This window comes from Falco punctatus, assembly GCF_963210335.1.
Source record: "Falco punctatus genome assembly, chromosome: 3".
Classification (NCBI taxonomy): Eukaryota; Metazoa; Chordata; class Aves; order Falconiformes; family Falconidae; genus Falco; species Falco punctatus.
In genome coordinates this window covers 8602499-8619214 of record NC_137582.1, presented here as the reverse complement: position 1 = coordinate 8619214, position 16716 = coordinate 8602499, and the positions used below count along the sequence as shown (strand labels likewise).

At 37.3% G+C, this 16716-nt stretch overlaps 1 protein-coding gene across 4 annotated transcripts in view; it reads right to left on the bottom strand.

Annotated features, from left to right (window-relative positions):
- Positions 1–16716, bottom strand: part of CDH12 (cadherin 12) — a 321664-nt gene that overhangs the window by 160046 nt on the left and 144902 nt on the right. For 3 of the 4 annotated variants that reach the window (XM_080377768.1, XM_080377769.1, XM_080377767.1), the window contains one exon: positions 10413–10828. In XM_080377768.1, coding sequence (XP_080233894.1) covers positions 10413–10643 — 231 coding nt within the window. In that variant the 5' untranslated portion in view covers positions 10644–10828. Of the gene's footprint in view, positions 1–10412; positions 10829–16716 lie in introns of those variants that run through there. The other variant, XM_080377770.1, reaches the window with a different exon arrangement.

The window sequence follows — 16716 nt, the reverse complement described above, 5'->3', positions numbered from 1 at the left end:
TTTTTATTTTCACAAGGAGAAATACCATTTAAGGAAATACATTTTTCTGTTTAGAACTGAATTGTTCCTTGATCATATTCTTGCCCATCAAACTGTCCAAAAAACTTTCAACAAAGTTAAATGAGTCACTTTTAGGGACAAGACCAATATAAAAACATCTCATTATTTTCTCCTAAGTGGAGGAGAACGTCTGTTACTGTCAATGGTCCCTACAGAGCAATGATGTGCTGCGCTGCGCACAAGTGGCCTCCGACCCACAACTCTGTCTCTGGTAAAGTCCAAAAGTGAGTACTCAGAGAAAAGCATAAGGTTAGCAAAAGTACAGCGCACCCCATAATTTCCAAGCCTCCAGTAGTTTCTGGAGACATTGGTGGTGACTGTAGTTATTAGCCTTCAGGATATTGGTTTTTCATTAACTTCTTCACTTTCTGCTCACACACGTGAAAAATTCTATATATCCATAGCACCCTGTGGTGCAGAGCTACCTATTTGGGATTTATAAATTTTGTGAAGAATAACTTCCTTGTCTTTGCTCTGACTGTGCCACCTGTTGGCTTCATTTGATGTCCCCCATCTTGCATTGGTGAAGAAGGGATTCCTCCTCCTTTAGCCTAACCACTCTGTTCTAGTTATTTTGGAAACCTATCACATCTCCTCCTCTTTGTCCCTTTTCCAGGCTAAGGAAACTATCTTACTCAGTCATTCCTCACCTAGGAGTCAGTCCAAAAATACTGACTGCCTTTGTATCCTCTGTACTTCTCCCTGTTCTTTGGGACACGTCCTCTATGAGACCAGAGAAAAATAATTCACACATGGAAGATATAGGCTCACCAGCAATTTAGATACAAAGCTGTGTTAATGACTTTTATTTTTTTCTGCCACTGCTAAGAATTTTTAACATCCCATTTGCTTTCTTGGCACTTACTCTGCACACTGAGCAAATGTGCATACAGCTATCATAAACCAAAATCTCATTTAAGAGACATTATGGCTTCCACAGAGCACAACATTTCATTAATGAAGTCAGAATTATTCCCCTCCTCCCCCAGTATGTACCACTTTATATCAAATTTAATCCCTAATTTTAATCCCATTTCCTAAGGTCCTTTTCCCATTTTTCCCATTCAGCCTTTGTCTTTACAAACTCAAATAGCTTAATATGAACAGCAAACACGGTCAGCTGGATACTCACAAACCTTCCTGGATCATTTCTGATCATGTTAAACAACATAGGCCCCAGCCTAAATCCTTACTGATACTGAATATAGCACAATAATGTCCAGGTTGAAACAGTCATTTTTTTTTTTTTCAGTGATCAGTTAAGTATTTTCATGACACGTGGAGGAATAATACATCTGTTACTAAAAATCTATTTTTTTAGCAAGCAGTAGCAAGGTCATAATGGCACTAGTTCAACAATATCAGTAATAACTCCAGTTTACATATTCAGGGACTGACACTTAAATACAATGTACACATGAAATAATCTCTGTAATTAAAGCTGGTGCTAGAAGACAGGAGTTTTTTTCCAAGCTTGGCTTTGTTCTCTAGACACACTTTTTTCTTGTGTTGTAAATACAAGAACAAGTACTGCACACAGCTGTTTGGACAAAACCCATTGTACTTCTGGAGCATTTTTTACTATTTAAGCTCTCACTGCCATGGCTCAATCCATAACATTCTGACTACCACCACTGGAGACAATAACTCCAGAATACAATGAGGTACAGGTATGTGAACCTAGAGGAAGAAAAATGTCATTGTTTAACAGTATGATGAAAAATGTTAATGCAGGGAGATAAGAGTTTGCACACTATGCTGTCATGTATGGGGGGATCCTCTGCAATCCCACTTTCCTGCTACAGTGGCAGGGGTCCCACCAGTTCTAAAAGAACCAGGATCTTGACTGCATCCATTACTATCTACACATTTATTACTACTCATTTTTAAATTTGTATAGAAATGCCTTCTCATGCCATCTTATTTCTTGAGTATTTCTCTAAATCTTATTCCATCCATTCTATTTTAACCTGTTTTTTTCCTACACTTTTTATATTTTATAGTGCAGCAAGAACCAACAGGGTGTTTTTTTTCTTACATGTATTTATCAAACAAAACCTCCTTCAGCAGAAAATTAAATTTAAGGTAGTAACTAATAATTAAAACTATTAGGTTTACTTTCAGCATGTGTCAATACTGGTAGGCATTTCCTTCATTCATTATTATGTCTTTCAACTTTTCTCCTCCTTTTCTCACCTTCCATGAGGTATGAGCCCTTGGGCTGGGTGGAGGAGGGAAATGCCATCCAGCAGTTTCGACTTCAATGCCTTTCTCCTCAGTCATCCTCTCTTGCCTATACAGCACTATAATATATATATATATATCACCGCCATGCAGTGGGCATAGAACACATGCTTCTGGTACCACACAGTGAACTAAACCAAGGAATTTATCAGAGTTTAAAAATAATCCTGGAAAGAAAAAGAGGAATTTTCAACCAGATTGTGTTTATACTTGAGTTAATCTACGCTTAAAACCAGCATAACCACTTGTTTGTAAAAGACTCTACAACATTGCTGGATTATTTTGGATTTTATAACCTAAATTTAGATTAAATAAATATTCAGGAACAAGTGGCAACATAGAGAGAACTATGCAGGAGCATTCCTATAACAAAAATATTTTCCAGTACTGGGACATCTGAACAATACTTATTTTAATATAATATTTTATTTCCTCAGTTTTAGTCTTGTCACTTCCCACTTTTCTTTGTTAAGACTTTTCTTGACTTTTAATTCATGTTGGGATTTTTTTCCAGGTGAATGTAACCGAATCTGCTTTACACAAAAATTATTATGTAGCAAAGGCAAGGATCATTTATGAAAGCAGTTCTTTTCATTAGACTTCCACCAACAGGTGGAAAAGGTAAGCAAGCTTTTGGGTACACAAGGTCTATTTCCAATCAGAAGAGAAGCCGTGGAGTTTGAAGTTAACTGTAAACTGGGTTCATTGCTCAGAATGTAATTGGATATGTAACAGACCCTCTGTAAAGAGGAAAGGAATCGTAGCTTTTGCAGCAGAGTAGATGTCTGGTACAGGGAGACAAAAAGAAGGATTAAGGGATGGTTATCTCTAGAGGGAGAAGAGACAGGTCGTTTACAGCCTGTGGGACATGGAGGTGGGTGAGGGAGAGGGAAACAGCACATGCCATGACACCAACACCTGCTCCAAGTTCATTGCTTTCCTTATCAGTTAAGTGCTACAAATTGTGGTTCAATATATATACTTCAGAAGCACAGGGGGGGTTGCACCTTAGGATGTCTACTGTGAAAAGACTCTCAGGACCCTGATGCACAAACTGTGCTAGATGCAATAGCAGCACCTGACAAGACTGCCAATTCCAACCATCTCTTCTGTTTATGTCTTACATACAAGGATATTAACTACAGTGGCAGAAAATGGGATAATCTTCCAGCTCTTTAGCTTCTCCTGTAGGTTAGTGCTGAGCACCCGATTTTCTTGAAGATCATGCTCAGCTAATAACTGACTGATTCTTGCTAGGAACATGTTTTTGTTTCAGGATACCTAGCATTTTATTTGGAAAAATATGAATTTAATTTTGAAGTTTGTTAATAAATTTTATTTTATACTCATATATTGTTTATGAATTTCAGTGGCCATTTTTCATGCTATGTTTTCATAAAATGTAAATAATTCTGCATATTTTATTGAAACAATGAATTTAAATGATGTAAATATTCACATTTAAACATTTCTGGTTTAAATTTTAAGTGGAATTATGAAACAAATTTTATCAATTTAAATTTTATCAATTTAAATTTCTGAAATTTGCTGTTCTAATTTGTTTATTGAAAATATTGGTTTTATACCAGATCAGTGTCCCTTCAAAATGAGCAAAAGAAATGAAAGTCCACATTTTGAAAATATGAAATAATAAATATGAAATCCTGAGCTTTCAAATAGTCTCCTATTTAATTATTATTCTTTATTTTATTATTCTTTCTTTAATATTTCTGTATTTCATTAATTCTTTCATTAATATTTATATACTTACACTTTTCCTGCTAAGAATTTATACTTTTGTTGCATGTTTGAGTGAGGTATTACACTATTTCCTTGTTTTTAACACCTCACATGTTGCAGCAATCATAGATTTTATTCCATTTCTGAATCTCTTTGTTACTTTGGTTCACACATTGTTACCCAGATACAGGAATGGCTACAGGTATGTAATACTTTTCCACATTTTGCTGACTGGTGAATTCTACTGAATTACTTGGCATTCTGATGCTCTTCCAGAAAAGAGATCTCATGATCTCAACTAGTTTCTCCTTCAGTTCAATTGTAATTTATGATCTAGGTTTCACTAGTTATAAATTCAATTTTGAGTTGCTGACATATGTAATACATGCCTGATCATTCATAGTATCAGAAACACTATTTCCAAGGCTGGCAGGTCTGTCAGCAGTTCTCAGCCAAACTCCAAATTTAAGTGAAATAAATTTAACGTCCTCAGATTCACTTGGATGAAAAAAGGAGACAACATTTTCACTTGTCTATCCACCCCAAGTCCTTCAAAACATTTCATACATCTTTTTCTAAAGCATTCTTTCACATATTCCGTAGTTCAAATGAACGTCCTTCCCAGCTGAAGCCATTTATACAAAGTTTCCAAATAAATAAAAGGCTTTGCCTTAGCAGTTTTATTCTACAAGCTCATTTGTAATTCTCCCTCTGTTGACAACATAAACTTCAGACTCAGGCTTGCACCATTAGCACCATCCATTCAGCCCTACTCAGAGGTCTGGTGAGAGCTGGTGATTTTGTGCTAACAGGACCATCTCCACAGGCTTTCAGTCTCCTGCACTGATCACTGAATTATTGGGCAATAAAGCCTTCTAAGTTTGAGAGTTTTAACTATTTCAGTCTGTGACCTCCTTAGGAGACCAGAACAATGACCACAACCTTTTATATTCCCTAAAATGTGGGTTACAGCTCAGGAAGTTGATCCTTTCTTTTCAGTTTGCTCTCTCTTGGTCCTGAACTCGCTCTTTCTCCTCTCTCATGCAATCAATGAGAACACAGAACACAGTTCTCATCTTTGTTTCATCTCCAAATACTTCATATAATTTTCATGAATGCAAGGACCACATGCAAAAGGTGTTACTACTATCAGTATTTTGCTTCCAATATTCCCGCTTTGAGCTAACCAAGTAAATCAATAAACAAGTGAAGACACTAGATCAATAAGAAATGTTCTGTTGTGTGCAAGCTGTTCATCTCTAGCACACATGACAAGAAAACTAGGTCTTTATACCTTATACAAATACAAGCTTGCAAAAGCAAACATTAAATGCAAGTCTGACTTGCTCATGAGTGTTTGTGTTTCCATGGTTCCACTTCCTTCTCACACTTTCAGGTGCAGCTGTCAAATTGCTTTTTGCCTCACATTATGCAATATACAGGATGCAAAGCTTTTAAAGTCATCACATTTTTCACCAGCCAGACATAACTGTTAGAGACAACAGTCTCAGCTCAACACAGCAAGATAAGAACTCTGGAGTTCTGCCCCTAGTTCTGACTCACACTTTCTTTTACCATTTAATTTCTCCTCATCGATTTTCCTATCCGCAATAAGTTGTGACAATCCTTTTCCTTGAAAATGTGCATGGTATAAACTCAGTTAGTCAGTTTAATACACCAGACTAATGTGACCATGCCTGATCACAATATATATTATTGTCTAAGGACCAAGCCCAACAAGAATTTCACTATAATACCTGCAGACAGAGGTGGGTATATGAATTCCTGTGTGTTACAGATGTACTGATCAACCTCATTCTTATAAATACTACTTGGGAGACCTTTCATATTAAAGTCATCCAGGAACGAGTAACTGTGATGTTCTGCATCATGCAAGTCAACACATTACTAGCAGTGTTCCCTGAAACATTTCTCATCTCTTGGAGGATGGCACTGTACAAATGTCTAGCGGAAATGACATACAGGTCTCTCTCTAATACTGTTATTTCAGATGTGGGCATAAAATCTGATAAACTAGGAAAAACTCTTTTGACAGCTTTAAATATTATTATTGTGACACTCTCAGCAGAAATCTAGTAGAAATACATTTTTTTAAAAACATCAGATTAATCGAGGTACTGTTATGAACAGAGATTTAAGCTGGTTTTTGGGTTTTTTTTCTTCAAAGGGCAGTAGCTTCAAATTCACTACCTATATTTCTTTTCCTTTAAATTTATTTTTTCTTCCACATTAAGTCAGTTCTTGTGAGTAATACCAAAATGATAGTCACAGCACTATAAATTTGTTCCTCTGAGAACAGATTCTGCACAAGCCGTGCAAAATTTCCTTCACAGACTGCCCTGTCACCCAGGCACTCATGCAACAGGGAATACAACTGTAAAATCCGAGTGTGCACTCTGAAACAGGTGATGATTTAAGCCTGGTGGAAGGTGGTCAACATTAATTTCACTATATTGAAAACTGTCCACTAAAAAAATGCATAAATGAATTCTATGCTCATATTTCAGAAGTAGAGGATAAATTACTAGGTTTCAGAAAAGCATTCTGTTCTGGTCACAGATATAGAGCTCTGCTTCCTCCAGATCAGAACTGTTTCTGCCTTGATATATGGGGAAACCTGTGAAGATGATGAGGCTTTCTCAGGACAGTGTCAGATGAAAAATACCATATTGTTATGTGCACCCTGTAGTGCCACAGGACAGTTGTGACTACTACATTTTTCAGCTGGCAGGGATCACAACTAAAAAAATATCTGTTGTAGGTTGCATGTGAGCATGTATAATGTAGTGCAGGTTTGAAGAACAAAATGTTGGAAAAGATATCGGTTATTCATTAGCAAGATACTACCTAGTAAGCTGAGAATATTTTGATTCTTGCACACTGGAAAACAGAACAGAAACGGCTGTTATCTCAAAGAGGACTTTGCAATCCTTTCCTATGTACCAAGCCAGTGTTTAGTAGGAGTTGCCACACGCCTGTCTTTGCAAGCTTAAGGACAGCCAGCAAAAATCCTTACTAAGCAACTGTACAGGTGTGCAACACAAGAAAGATGTAATGTGTTTACACACTAGGAACACAAAGACACATATATAAATACAAGCATGCTACATGTACGACAATTAAAACTTTTGCTAGCATTATCTCAATAATGAAGAACCTGCACTGTTCTCGCCTATTTTGTTCTCTTGGACTTTCATTTTCTTATGCTGCCTCTGCATGCCACTATTGAAACACACCAAGCAAGACAGGTTGCAACAAGATTTATAATATTCTGGTGGGGTTGCACCCCCTTGAGCTAACCCTGCATAAGGGCAAATAAAACTGCTACCTTGTTAGTAGTTAGAAACTTTTTTGGGATATGGCCATGTTTGAGGATCTGATACTCAGGTAATTTATCTCACCATTCAGTGAGGACTGAGCTTTGGCACGAAAAAAAGAATTATGAACCTTTTTATCTGATTCCACACATGTGGCACTTCACCTGGCCTTCTGGAGCTTCGCAGTATTGGGAAGAAACATAAAGCACAGCCAAGTAAGTACATGAGCAAGCCTTATTTTACAAGCCTTCTAGCATCCCTTCAGTTTTCACGAGTCACATGGCAACACCATATTCCAGTTCTGCTTTTTAGCCTGGGCCTGCTTACATGCCTCTCTACTAAAGGGAGCTATCTTTTGTTTGGTAATCTGATGGATTTTTATGGCTCTTACATATCATGCGATTTCCAAACTTCGATTTAATATTCAGGTTAAATGCTTTTAATGTGTCAACATGAAGCACTATTTCCAGATCTTTAACTGTGAGCTAGACTAATCCCCATCAGTTTCTAAACTATATTTTGATTTGCAATCTGACACTTCTTGAGATAGTCTTCTAAAAACGTACATAAAAGGAATTAAGCGCATTGGTCAATAAGAGCTGACATTGTTGCTGCAAATCTGTGTTCTTTTACAGGTGGCTCCCAAAATTAACTACTCTCCCCTAACTGTGTAGTGAAATTGTCAGCTGATTTAATAGACACATTAAACTCCTGTTTATAAATTACTGTGACATTATTAATGCAGCAATTCTACAATAAGCAATATAAATGCCAATGTGCATGTCCCTATATCAAGTCTGGCTACAATGGCTGGAAAAAGATGACAAGAGACCTGTGATTTCAGGTCATATGAAATATCCTGCACTTTATCATATACATAATATCACTTTAAAATATAGCACAGTAGTATTATAAAAATAATGACTTTTAAAATAAATGATTTTGGAATAAAGCTAAATTATGGTAAATATAAATCAAATTATTTCTGTAGTCAATCCAGAACTCAATTGTGTATCAAACCTTAAAAATTTTATGTGATTTTTAAAAATTACATAAGATCTAAGTATCTTGAATATCCACTGTTGAGTACATTTCAGTATGTTCACAATGGTTTGGATTGATATTAAATTGTAGCATGGCTATTAAATTTATACTAAATTAAAGCATGGCTTTAATTGTCTGTATTTAAAGGCACAATTTCTCTAAAGAAGTTCTCCCATTCAGTTCTCTACCTTCTTTGAGAGCTTTGTGGAATATAAGGAGGAAAAGCTAACATCTCTATCTTGGGTTTTTTTGTAGCTTTGGGTTTTGGGGTTTTGGGGATTGGCTTTTTTCTTAAAAGATTAGGCAAAGATGACATTCAAAACCTGTCAGGTTCCTTTTTCTGGTATATTGAAGCAAATAGTTTATATAGATAAAATAAGTTCTAATAAGCATCCAAAGGATATTTAGCAGGTAATGAACACTGTTGAAAAAATTATCACCTGCTATGAATTGTATATTTGGGAAGCAGATTTTTTGACTTAATGTTATTGATATACTAATTAAACATCCTAATTTATTTTGTCTTTCATCACCAAGATCCTTCCATATTCTATTTTATTTACTAGGTAACAGACGTATACGATGTCTTACCAAGAAACGTCACTATAGCTTGTTCTACACTGCAATTAGATCTTTCCTAATTTTTGAAAAGTGCTGTCTTACTATCTTGCATAAAGGAATAAAGATTAATGAATTACAGGGGTGCAGCAATAACATCTCTGTCTTCTGAGGTAAAAAGCATAGCAATCATGTTGTCTGTGTTACACCATCGAATGTGATTAGAGTCTGTACATTCTTTAGCTAGTGGCCAGAACAAAGGTGTGTGTTAGAAAAAGTGTAAATTTGTATCAACTGGGTGTCACAAAGATAAAACGTTTCATTATGGGATCCCCCTTCAGACTGTAAAACAAACTCTTACTATTATCTCTGTGATATAAACATACACCTTTGTAAATTGTTTTGACTAGTATGTTTCAGTGCTTAACACTAATGCCTACATGTGTAATATCTAAATACATTTTTGGGTGGTTTGTCAAATCATCTAGTGAACCACATGTAGTCTTTTGCTGTTTTACTGTGTAGGGAAGTAGCATCTGGGGACTCAGGCAATGAATCCCTGACCTCTTATTTTCATTGAGTAAGGGCCTTTATTTAAATTCATACATAGCATCCAATTATATACTGTGCTACTTTTTTCTTTAGGTCTCACTTTCAGCTTTCCTTTCTGAAAAATCTGTTATTTAAATTCACCTCACACACCCCTTGAACAGTTGGCTATCAAATTACTTATGCCTTATTACAGAAACGGTCATATAATGAGAGAGAGAATTGCATAAATTCTCTGCATGTGTGAATGTGCATGTCTGCACACAGAGTATAAAAGCTATAATGCAACAGTTTGAATTAAAAAGCAATAAAACATATTTGAAATACTTGAAAACAATCTGAACAATCAGAAATACAAGCAAATGATGCTAAGGCATAAGACAGAAGAGAAAAAAGCAAGTATCTCTGTTAGTTGAAAATGGACTTGGAGTAACCATACCAATCACAGAAATGACTGTGCATTCTGGGCTACAGATTTCTGGTTGAAATCTTATTTCTGATATCAGTCCAACATTTGTTGCTAAAAATCAAATGTGCTATTACAGCAGATTCAATTAAAGTTATTTGTGCACCACAAACTTATTTCAGAACTCCCCCCTTTTTTTTTTGTTTTTGTTTGTTTGTTTGCTTTATTCCAAAACCAAGGATAATGAAATAAGACAAACATAGAAAGGTAGAAAGTAAATATTATAATTTTGTGCACTAAAAATAATAATAAAATCTATAGTGGATATATGAGAGGTGGAATGGTAAAGGGGATGAACAGAAGGAACTCCTGTCAGTTGAAGAATTGCCCCACCAGAAATAGGTACACCTTTATAGCACATTTTACTATTTGTCTGTGTTAATTCAACTTTTAAAGAAAGAGTAAAAAATTACCTTTCCCACATACTGAGGTTCGGAGCCCATGTACTCCTCCAGCACAAAAAATTGATTCCACACCCAGCCTCTTTTGACTCGCTGAGCAGATGACCTCCTCCCTGGCACTGGGACAACATTATCTCTTGGCTCTGCTTCTAAAGTTTGTTGTGGTTGTGGATGCAGTGGCGTCAGGAGACCTCCATCAAACAGGACCCAGAGAAGCAGGGATAAGCAGTTCCTTGTAAGCATTGGCAACGGCTTCCCTACAGCAAGTAATAAAAACTCCAGCACTTAATGCAGAGCAGAGGAATCCAGGTTTGAGGTGTCTGTGGCCTCCACCACTTAGCTTCTGATTTTATTGCGGAAATGCTAATGCAGGCATTAATCCTTCTGATGACAAGGTTTTTGCCGCATTAAATTCCATCTAAAGGGACCTATAAAAGAGATTTACATGGCAACATCAAATTACATAAAATTACATTGAAGCGTTCATCAAAATTCTCACACCTAGTTAGTTTCTAGAGACAGAGAAAAAGATTAGGAATCACAGTTTTCAAAGATTGCTATTTTGATTGCAGCACAGAGCTGCTCTAGAACATTCTAGTTAATACAGGAATAGCTCATTCTTGCTCTGCTTAGCATTACCTTTATGTCTGTCTGAGGACAGGGCCATAGCCTTTGCTTTATGACCCAGTTATCAGACAAAACTGTTATCCATCAGTGATGTAAAAATCATTTATTCTGGATTTACACAGAAAATATTGGAGAAGAGAAGACCCACTCTTCACCCTACTGTCTAGGGCAGGAATGCTTTGCTTGTTGTCTCTGCCAGAAAGGCATCCTGGGGTTTATTCTATGGCCTGCTGTTTGTCTGTGCAAGAAATACTACTTGTAGGATTTAAGATGGATGCATTTTACATTTTTAAAACAAAAATACAATTTATATCACTATGGAATTCGCCACTTTGTTAAGGCCATATTGTGTTATTGATTTTTAAGCAGAAGCTTCTACCAAATCAATGAGAGTTCTGCTTAAAAATCAATGGCATGATATAGACCTTAGAAAAGAAGAAACAGTAAAGTACCTAACCATGTATATTTTTCATTTTCAAATAGTGCCAAAGATTATATTTTCCTTATAAATAATATTGTTACTATACATAACAATAAATAATGTAGAAAATCTTATTTGTTAGGTGCATGCTGAAGTATCTAAATAGAAAGGATTTACAATTGGGAACCTGGAAAATCTAACAGGTTTTGAAGAAAAAAACCCACCACCCTAGAAAAATAACTGCACTCCCTTTTCTAAATTTAGGGTGAGATTTTCTGTTCTGATTAGAAAGGCTATTCTAGGTCTTACCAAAAAAGAGAGTAAAAAAATGTGGTGAAAAGGAATCTAGTGCAAATGAGTATTTTAATGCTACCTTCAGAAAGGATTAAAAATGAAGGAAGAACTCCTATCTGCTCATAATCCTTAAAAAGACCCAAACAACAAACAAAAAAAAAACTTTTGTGTTGAAGACATTTCAATTATTTTTTTTTTTCATCTAAAGGAAAATATTCTAAGGTACAATGAGCGCCAACTTCCACTTGCATTACCATTAGTACTTTATGTATTTTATTTCAGCAAAGAAACTTTAATATAGGACCCTACCACAATAGAGAGCTGCACTCAATATTAATATATTTGATACGTATTTCTATTAGCAGCTTTTTTAATTTAACAGTTCACATGACTTTTTGTGCTTCTGTCTTCAATGCATTCAGTGGTATATAACATTAGGTTCAGACTGTGTTCAGCCATAATTCAGTTCCAAGACTTTCAAACTCCTGTGCCTTTCTTGATCCACAGTTGCAGGGTGCATGCCTAGTTTTTATGGCAAAATCATAGTAATCATGAAACACAGGGGGGGAAAAAAAAAAACCAAAACCGAACAAAGAACTCAAAGCACCTTTCTGAATTACCCAGCCATAGATGCAAGCTGGAAAAAAATGACATAAAAAAGTTCTGGGATAGTCTGCATTGCTTCATACTGTATTCAATTTAACTGCTATACCACTGCTCTTTGCCGAGGAGGCTCTGTACATTACAGTTCTCCCAGCGGAGCTCTGCCTCCGGCCATGTCTGTCAGTCTGGGAGCTTTTAAAATGTTATACAGCACCAAAAGTAATGCAAAGAGATTGAAGAACTTCAATGAAAGGAGAACAATTCCCCCTTGGCTGGAAGGTTAGTTACCAAGTGCAAAACACAGAGCACTTTAACCCTTTCTCTGTCAATCTCCTAGGCTGCCTTCCACACCATGTGCTGCAGAGCCAGGAGAGAGCAATGCCAGTGCTTGCTTCATTCCCTACAGCTTCACAAAGCTGGTGAATAGCAGTATCAAAGAAAAATGGCAGGCTAATAGGTGTTGCGGGTCAGGACTGCAGCATGAGATACCCTCATCAGCTGCAAAAGAGTTCACCATGAAGAATTTTCTTTTTTTAAAATTTAAATCTCAGCTGTTAGGAGGCCAGTAATTGAGATCCCAGTACTTCAGCCCTCAAGGGAACCGCTCCAGCTTGAGCAGTAGGAAACTGAGACACGGGGTCATCCCCTGCTACCTCTTCTTCTCCAGCGTTTCATTGCTGGCTTTGGAGTGGTGAAGTGGCCAAACAGAATATATTTAAAATCACAGTTTGAACCTGTACAGCAATTCAAAGGTTAAGGCTAATATTTATTTTAGTCTGAGTGTATTGTTTTGCATTTTCTTTTTAAGTGTTACTCTTCCAGCCAGGATACCTAAACCTGTATTGGTGTTTTTATGTTGTCATATACTCACTAGACATTTAAGTCTAGCACCTTTATATACTTCTGCCCTGAAAACTGCTATGAGAGCTGGAAGATAAGGATTTAGAAATCCAGTCAGAACATTTAGTCATAAGGAAAGTACTATATTTCCTATTTTTTTTAAGGAATTACTTCCTCTGATGCTTATAAAGAGATGCTTAATTAGTAAGAGAGTTTTGCACAGATATGCCAGATTTTTCTTAACTCTAGTTTTTTTCTTTTTCAAGTTTAGCTGTTGCTAGTAATTTCTTCAGACAGTCTTATATGGATTTAAGTACCTTTACGCATGACTCAACCCACAAAAAGAGACACAGAGGGAATGACTGTATGAAGTTACCCTCCCTGCCCCACACACATGCTTTTATGCACTGAGATTACATTTACTCTTTTCCACAGTTCGGAAAACTGAAGTGACCCAGCAGCAATCATGGACAATCTGTTAAAACACAGTAATTAAGAAATCTCGATCCTATGTACTCTGTGCCCAAAACTGCACACTTAGAAGCTCATAAAATGCAAAGGATGAATTAAATATCACTACTATGATTATTTATTGAGAATAACGAAGTACAGTATAAATGGTTCTCCTGCAAGAATTTTGATACTGACCTGGATTATACTGCAGTTAATCTAAACAGCCTGAGCAAAGGAATGTTTTCAGAGTAGCAAAACTGATGCATGCTATTACTGCTGCAATAACACTATCAAAGAGAGCCATAGCACTGCAGACACAAATGGTCTCACCAAGCTTGCAAGGGTTATCCCTTCTAGAGAGGACAGCTATACATCCTCTGCAATCACTAGTACACAGATAAGGCCAGATTTAGAGAAGTCTGAAAGGAAACTCTAAATGATCTTTGATTTTGTCATGGTTTAATCCCAGTAGGCAATTCAGCCTCACTGAGCTGCTCACTAGTCAGTCCCCTTGCAGTGAGATGGGGAAAAGAAGCAGAAGAGTAAAAGTAGAGAAAACTCATAGGCTGAGACAAAGACAGTTTAATAGGGAAAGCAAAAGCTGCATGAGCAAGCAAAGCAAAATAAGAAGTTCATTCACAACTTCTCATTGGTAGGCAGGTGTTCAGTCATCTTCAGGAAAGCAGGGCTCCATCACGTGTAACAGTTACTTGGGAAAAAACCCACCATAACGCCAAATGTTCCCCCTTTCCTCCTTCTCCCCCTGAGTTTTATTGCTGAGCATGAAGTCATATGGCATGTGATATCCCTTTGGTCAGCTGGGGTCAGCTGTCCAAGCTGTGTTTCCTACCAGCTTCTTGTGCACACCCAGTCTACTCACTGGTGGGGCAGTGTGGAGAGCAGGAAAGGCCTTGGCTCTGTGTAAGCTCTGCTCAGCAATGACTAAAAGATCTCTGTTATTAACACTGTTCCCAGCACAAACCCGAAACACAGTACCATACAAGCTACTATGAAGAAAATTAACTCTATCCCAGCCAAAACCAGTACAGAACTGTATGAAGCATCTACTTGCATCAGACTGCAGATACCCTACTGTCACATGCACACAAGCAAGAAACACTACAGCTCCATGAAGCACTCAAAAATGTCTTTAGCACAACAAAGCTGATAATTGCATCTCGGTGAATGGAGGCAAATTGCTTACTGACAAAGTATCCATTATATGCTGATGGTGGGAACATTTCTGCAGCCACCTTAACCATAAATCTACCAGCACAGAGAATGCTTTTGCTTATGTGAAACAACAGCTAATGTAGAGCAACCATCTTCCTACCCGAAAAGAGGTTTGAAAAACTTGGCAGTACTGCAAAATGGTTGATCCATGCCAGATGGAAAGCCAGTTAAGATCTATAACTGTGAATATGCTGTAATAGCTGACCATCTATCCTCACTTCTCTGCAGTATCTTGAAATAAGAATATACAACAACAGAAAAAAAGTCTGTGCTGTCAGTATCTATTAAAATTCACTGCTAAAGTATTTGAGAAGATATATCTTGAGGTTAAAGGAATGGTAAAAGTGCGTGGAAAAGCTCAGTTCATCTCTCACCTTCATATGCTTTCTCTCACCTTAGGCACATCAGGATGATATTCTCAAAGGTATTTAGTGAAAAGAATTCCTATTTGATTAGACTCTAGATATCCATATCTTTTTGTGAGTTTGACTTTATTGAGCATCAGAACCTATCTAGAGACTTTGGAAATAAAAGTAATTTTTGTTTTTTCTGCCCTTTTTTTTTTTTTTTTTAGTTAGGGTAGGAAGTACTCGGCAACATCAAAACAGAGGTTAGGAGGGAGATCGCAAATGAACAGATTTGAAACCAACTACGAAGGAGAACAATTCTCAGTATCTACATCCTACGAGTCAGAAGGCTTTCAACAGAGTGATTGAGCAAACCCACCTCTGCAACTACAAAACCCATTTGTCGAGTGTAACATCTGGAATCCGTGCCAGGTAGCTCTCATGGGGCTTAAAAGAATATATGTCTCTACCTGTTAAGAAAATATCTGACTTACTGGAGTCTTAACATAGAATTACAGAATCACAGAATCATCCAAATTGCAAATGACCTTTAAGATCACCATTAAGTCCAACCATTAACGTACCACTGCCAAGACCACCACTAAACCATGTCCGTAAGCACCACATCTACAGGCTTTTTTAAAAACCTCCATGAATGGTGATTCCACCATGTCCCTGGGCAGACTGTTCCAATGCTTGACCACCCTTTCAGTGAAGAAATCTTTCCGGGCATAACTTGAGGCCATTTCCTCTTTTCCTATTGCTTGGTATCTAGAAGACTTACCAGTCTACAACCTCCTTTCAGGTAGTTATAGAGAGTGATAAGGTCTCCCCTCAGCCTCTTTTTCTCCAGGTTAAACCCCAGTTCCCTCAGCCAGTCCTCATAGCACTTGTGCTCTAGACCTTTCACCAGCTTTGTTGTCCTTCTCTGGACACACTCCTGCACCTCTGTGTTTTTCTTACAGCGAGGGGCCCCACACTGAACACAGTATTTGAGGTGCAGCCTCACCAGTGCTAAGTACAGGGGGACAATCCCTTCCCTTGTCCTGCTGGCCACACTGTTTCAGATGATCCAAAAGAGTTATTCTTTTACCTCTCTTTGTGTGGAACACAATAAGCCATAGAAGCTGTTGTGGTTTAACCCCAGCCAGCAACTAAGCACCACACAGTTGCTTGCTTACTCCCTCCCACACCCCCAGCAGGAGGGGGGGGAGAGAACTGGAAAACCAGATGTGAGAAAACTGGTGGGTTAAGATAAGTACAGTTTAATAACTGAAATAAAATTTATTGTTATTATCATCATAATAATCTTGTTATAAAAAGGAAAATAACAAAAAGAGAGAAATAAAACCCAAGAAAGACAAGGGATGTACATTAAAATAATTGCTCACCACCAACTGACCAATCTCCTCAAGTAGTGGCCCCTGGCCAACCTTCTCCTTTTGTTGCTGAACATGGTGCTATATGGTATGGAATATCCCTTTGGTCAGCTGGGTCA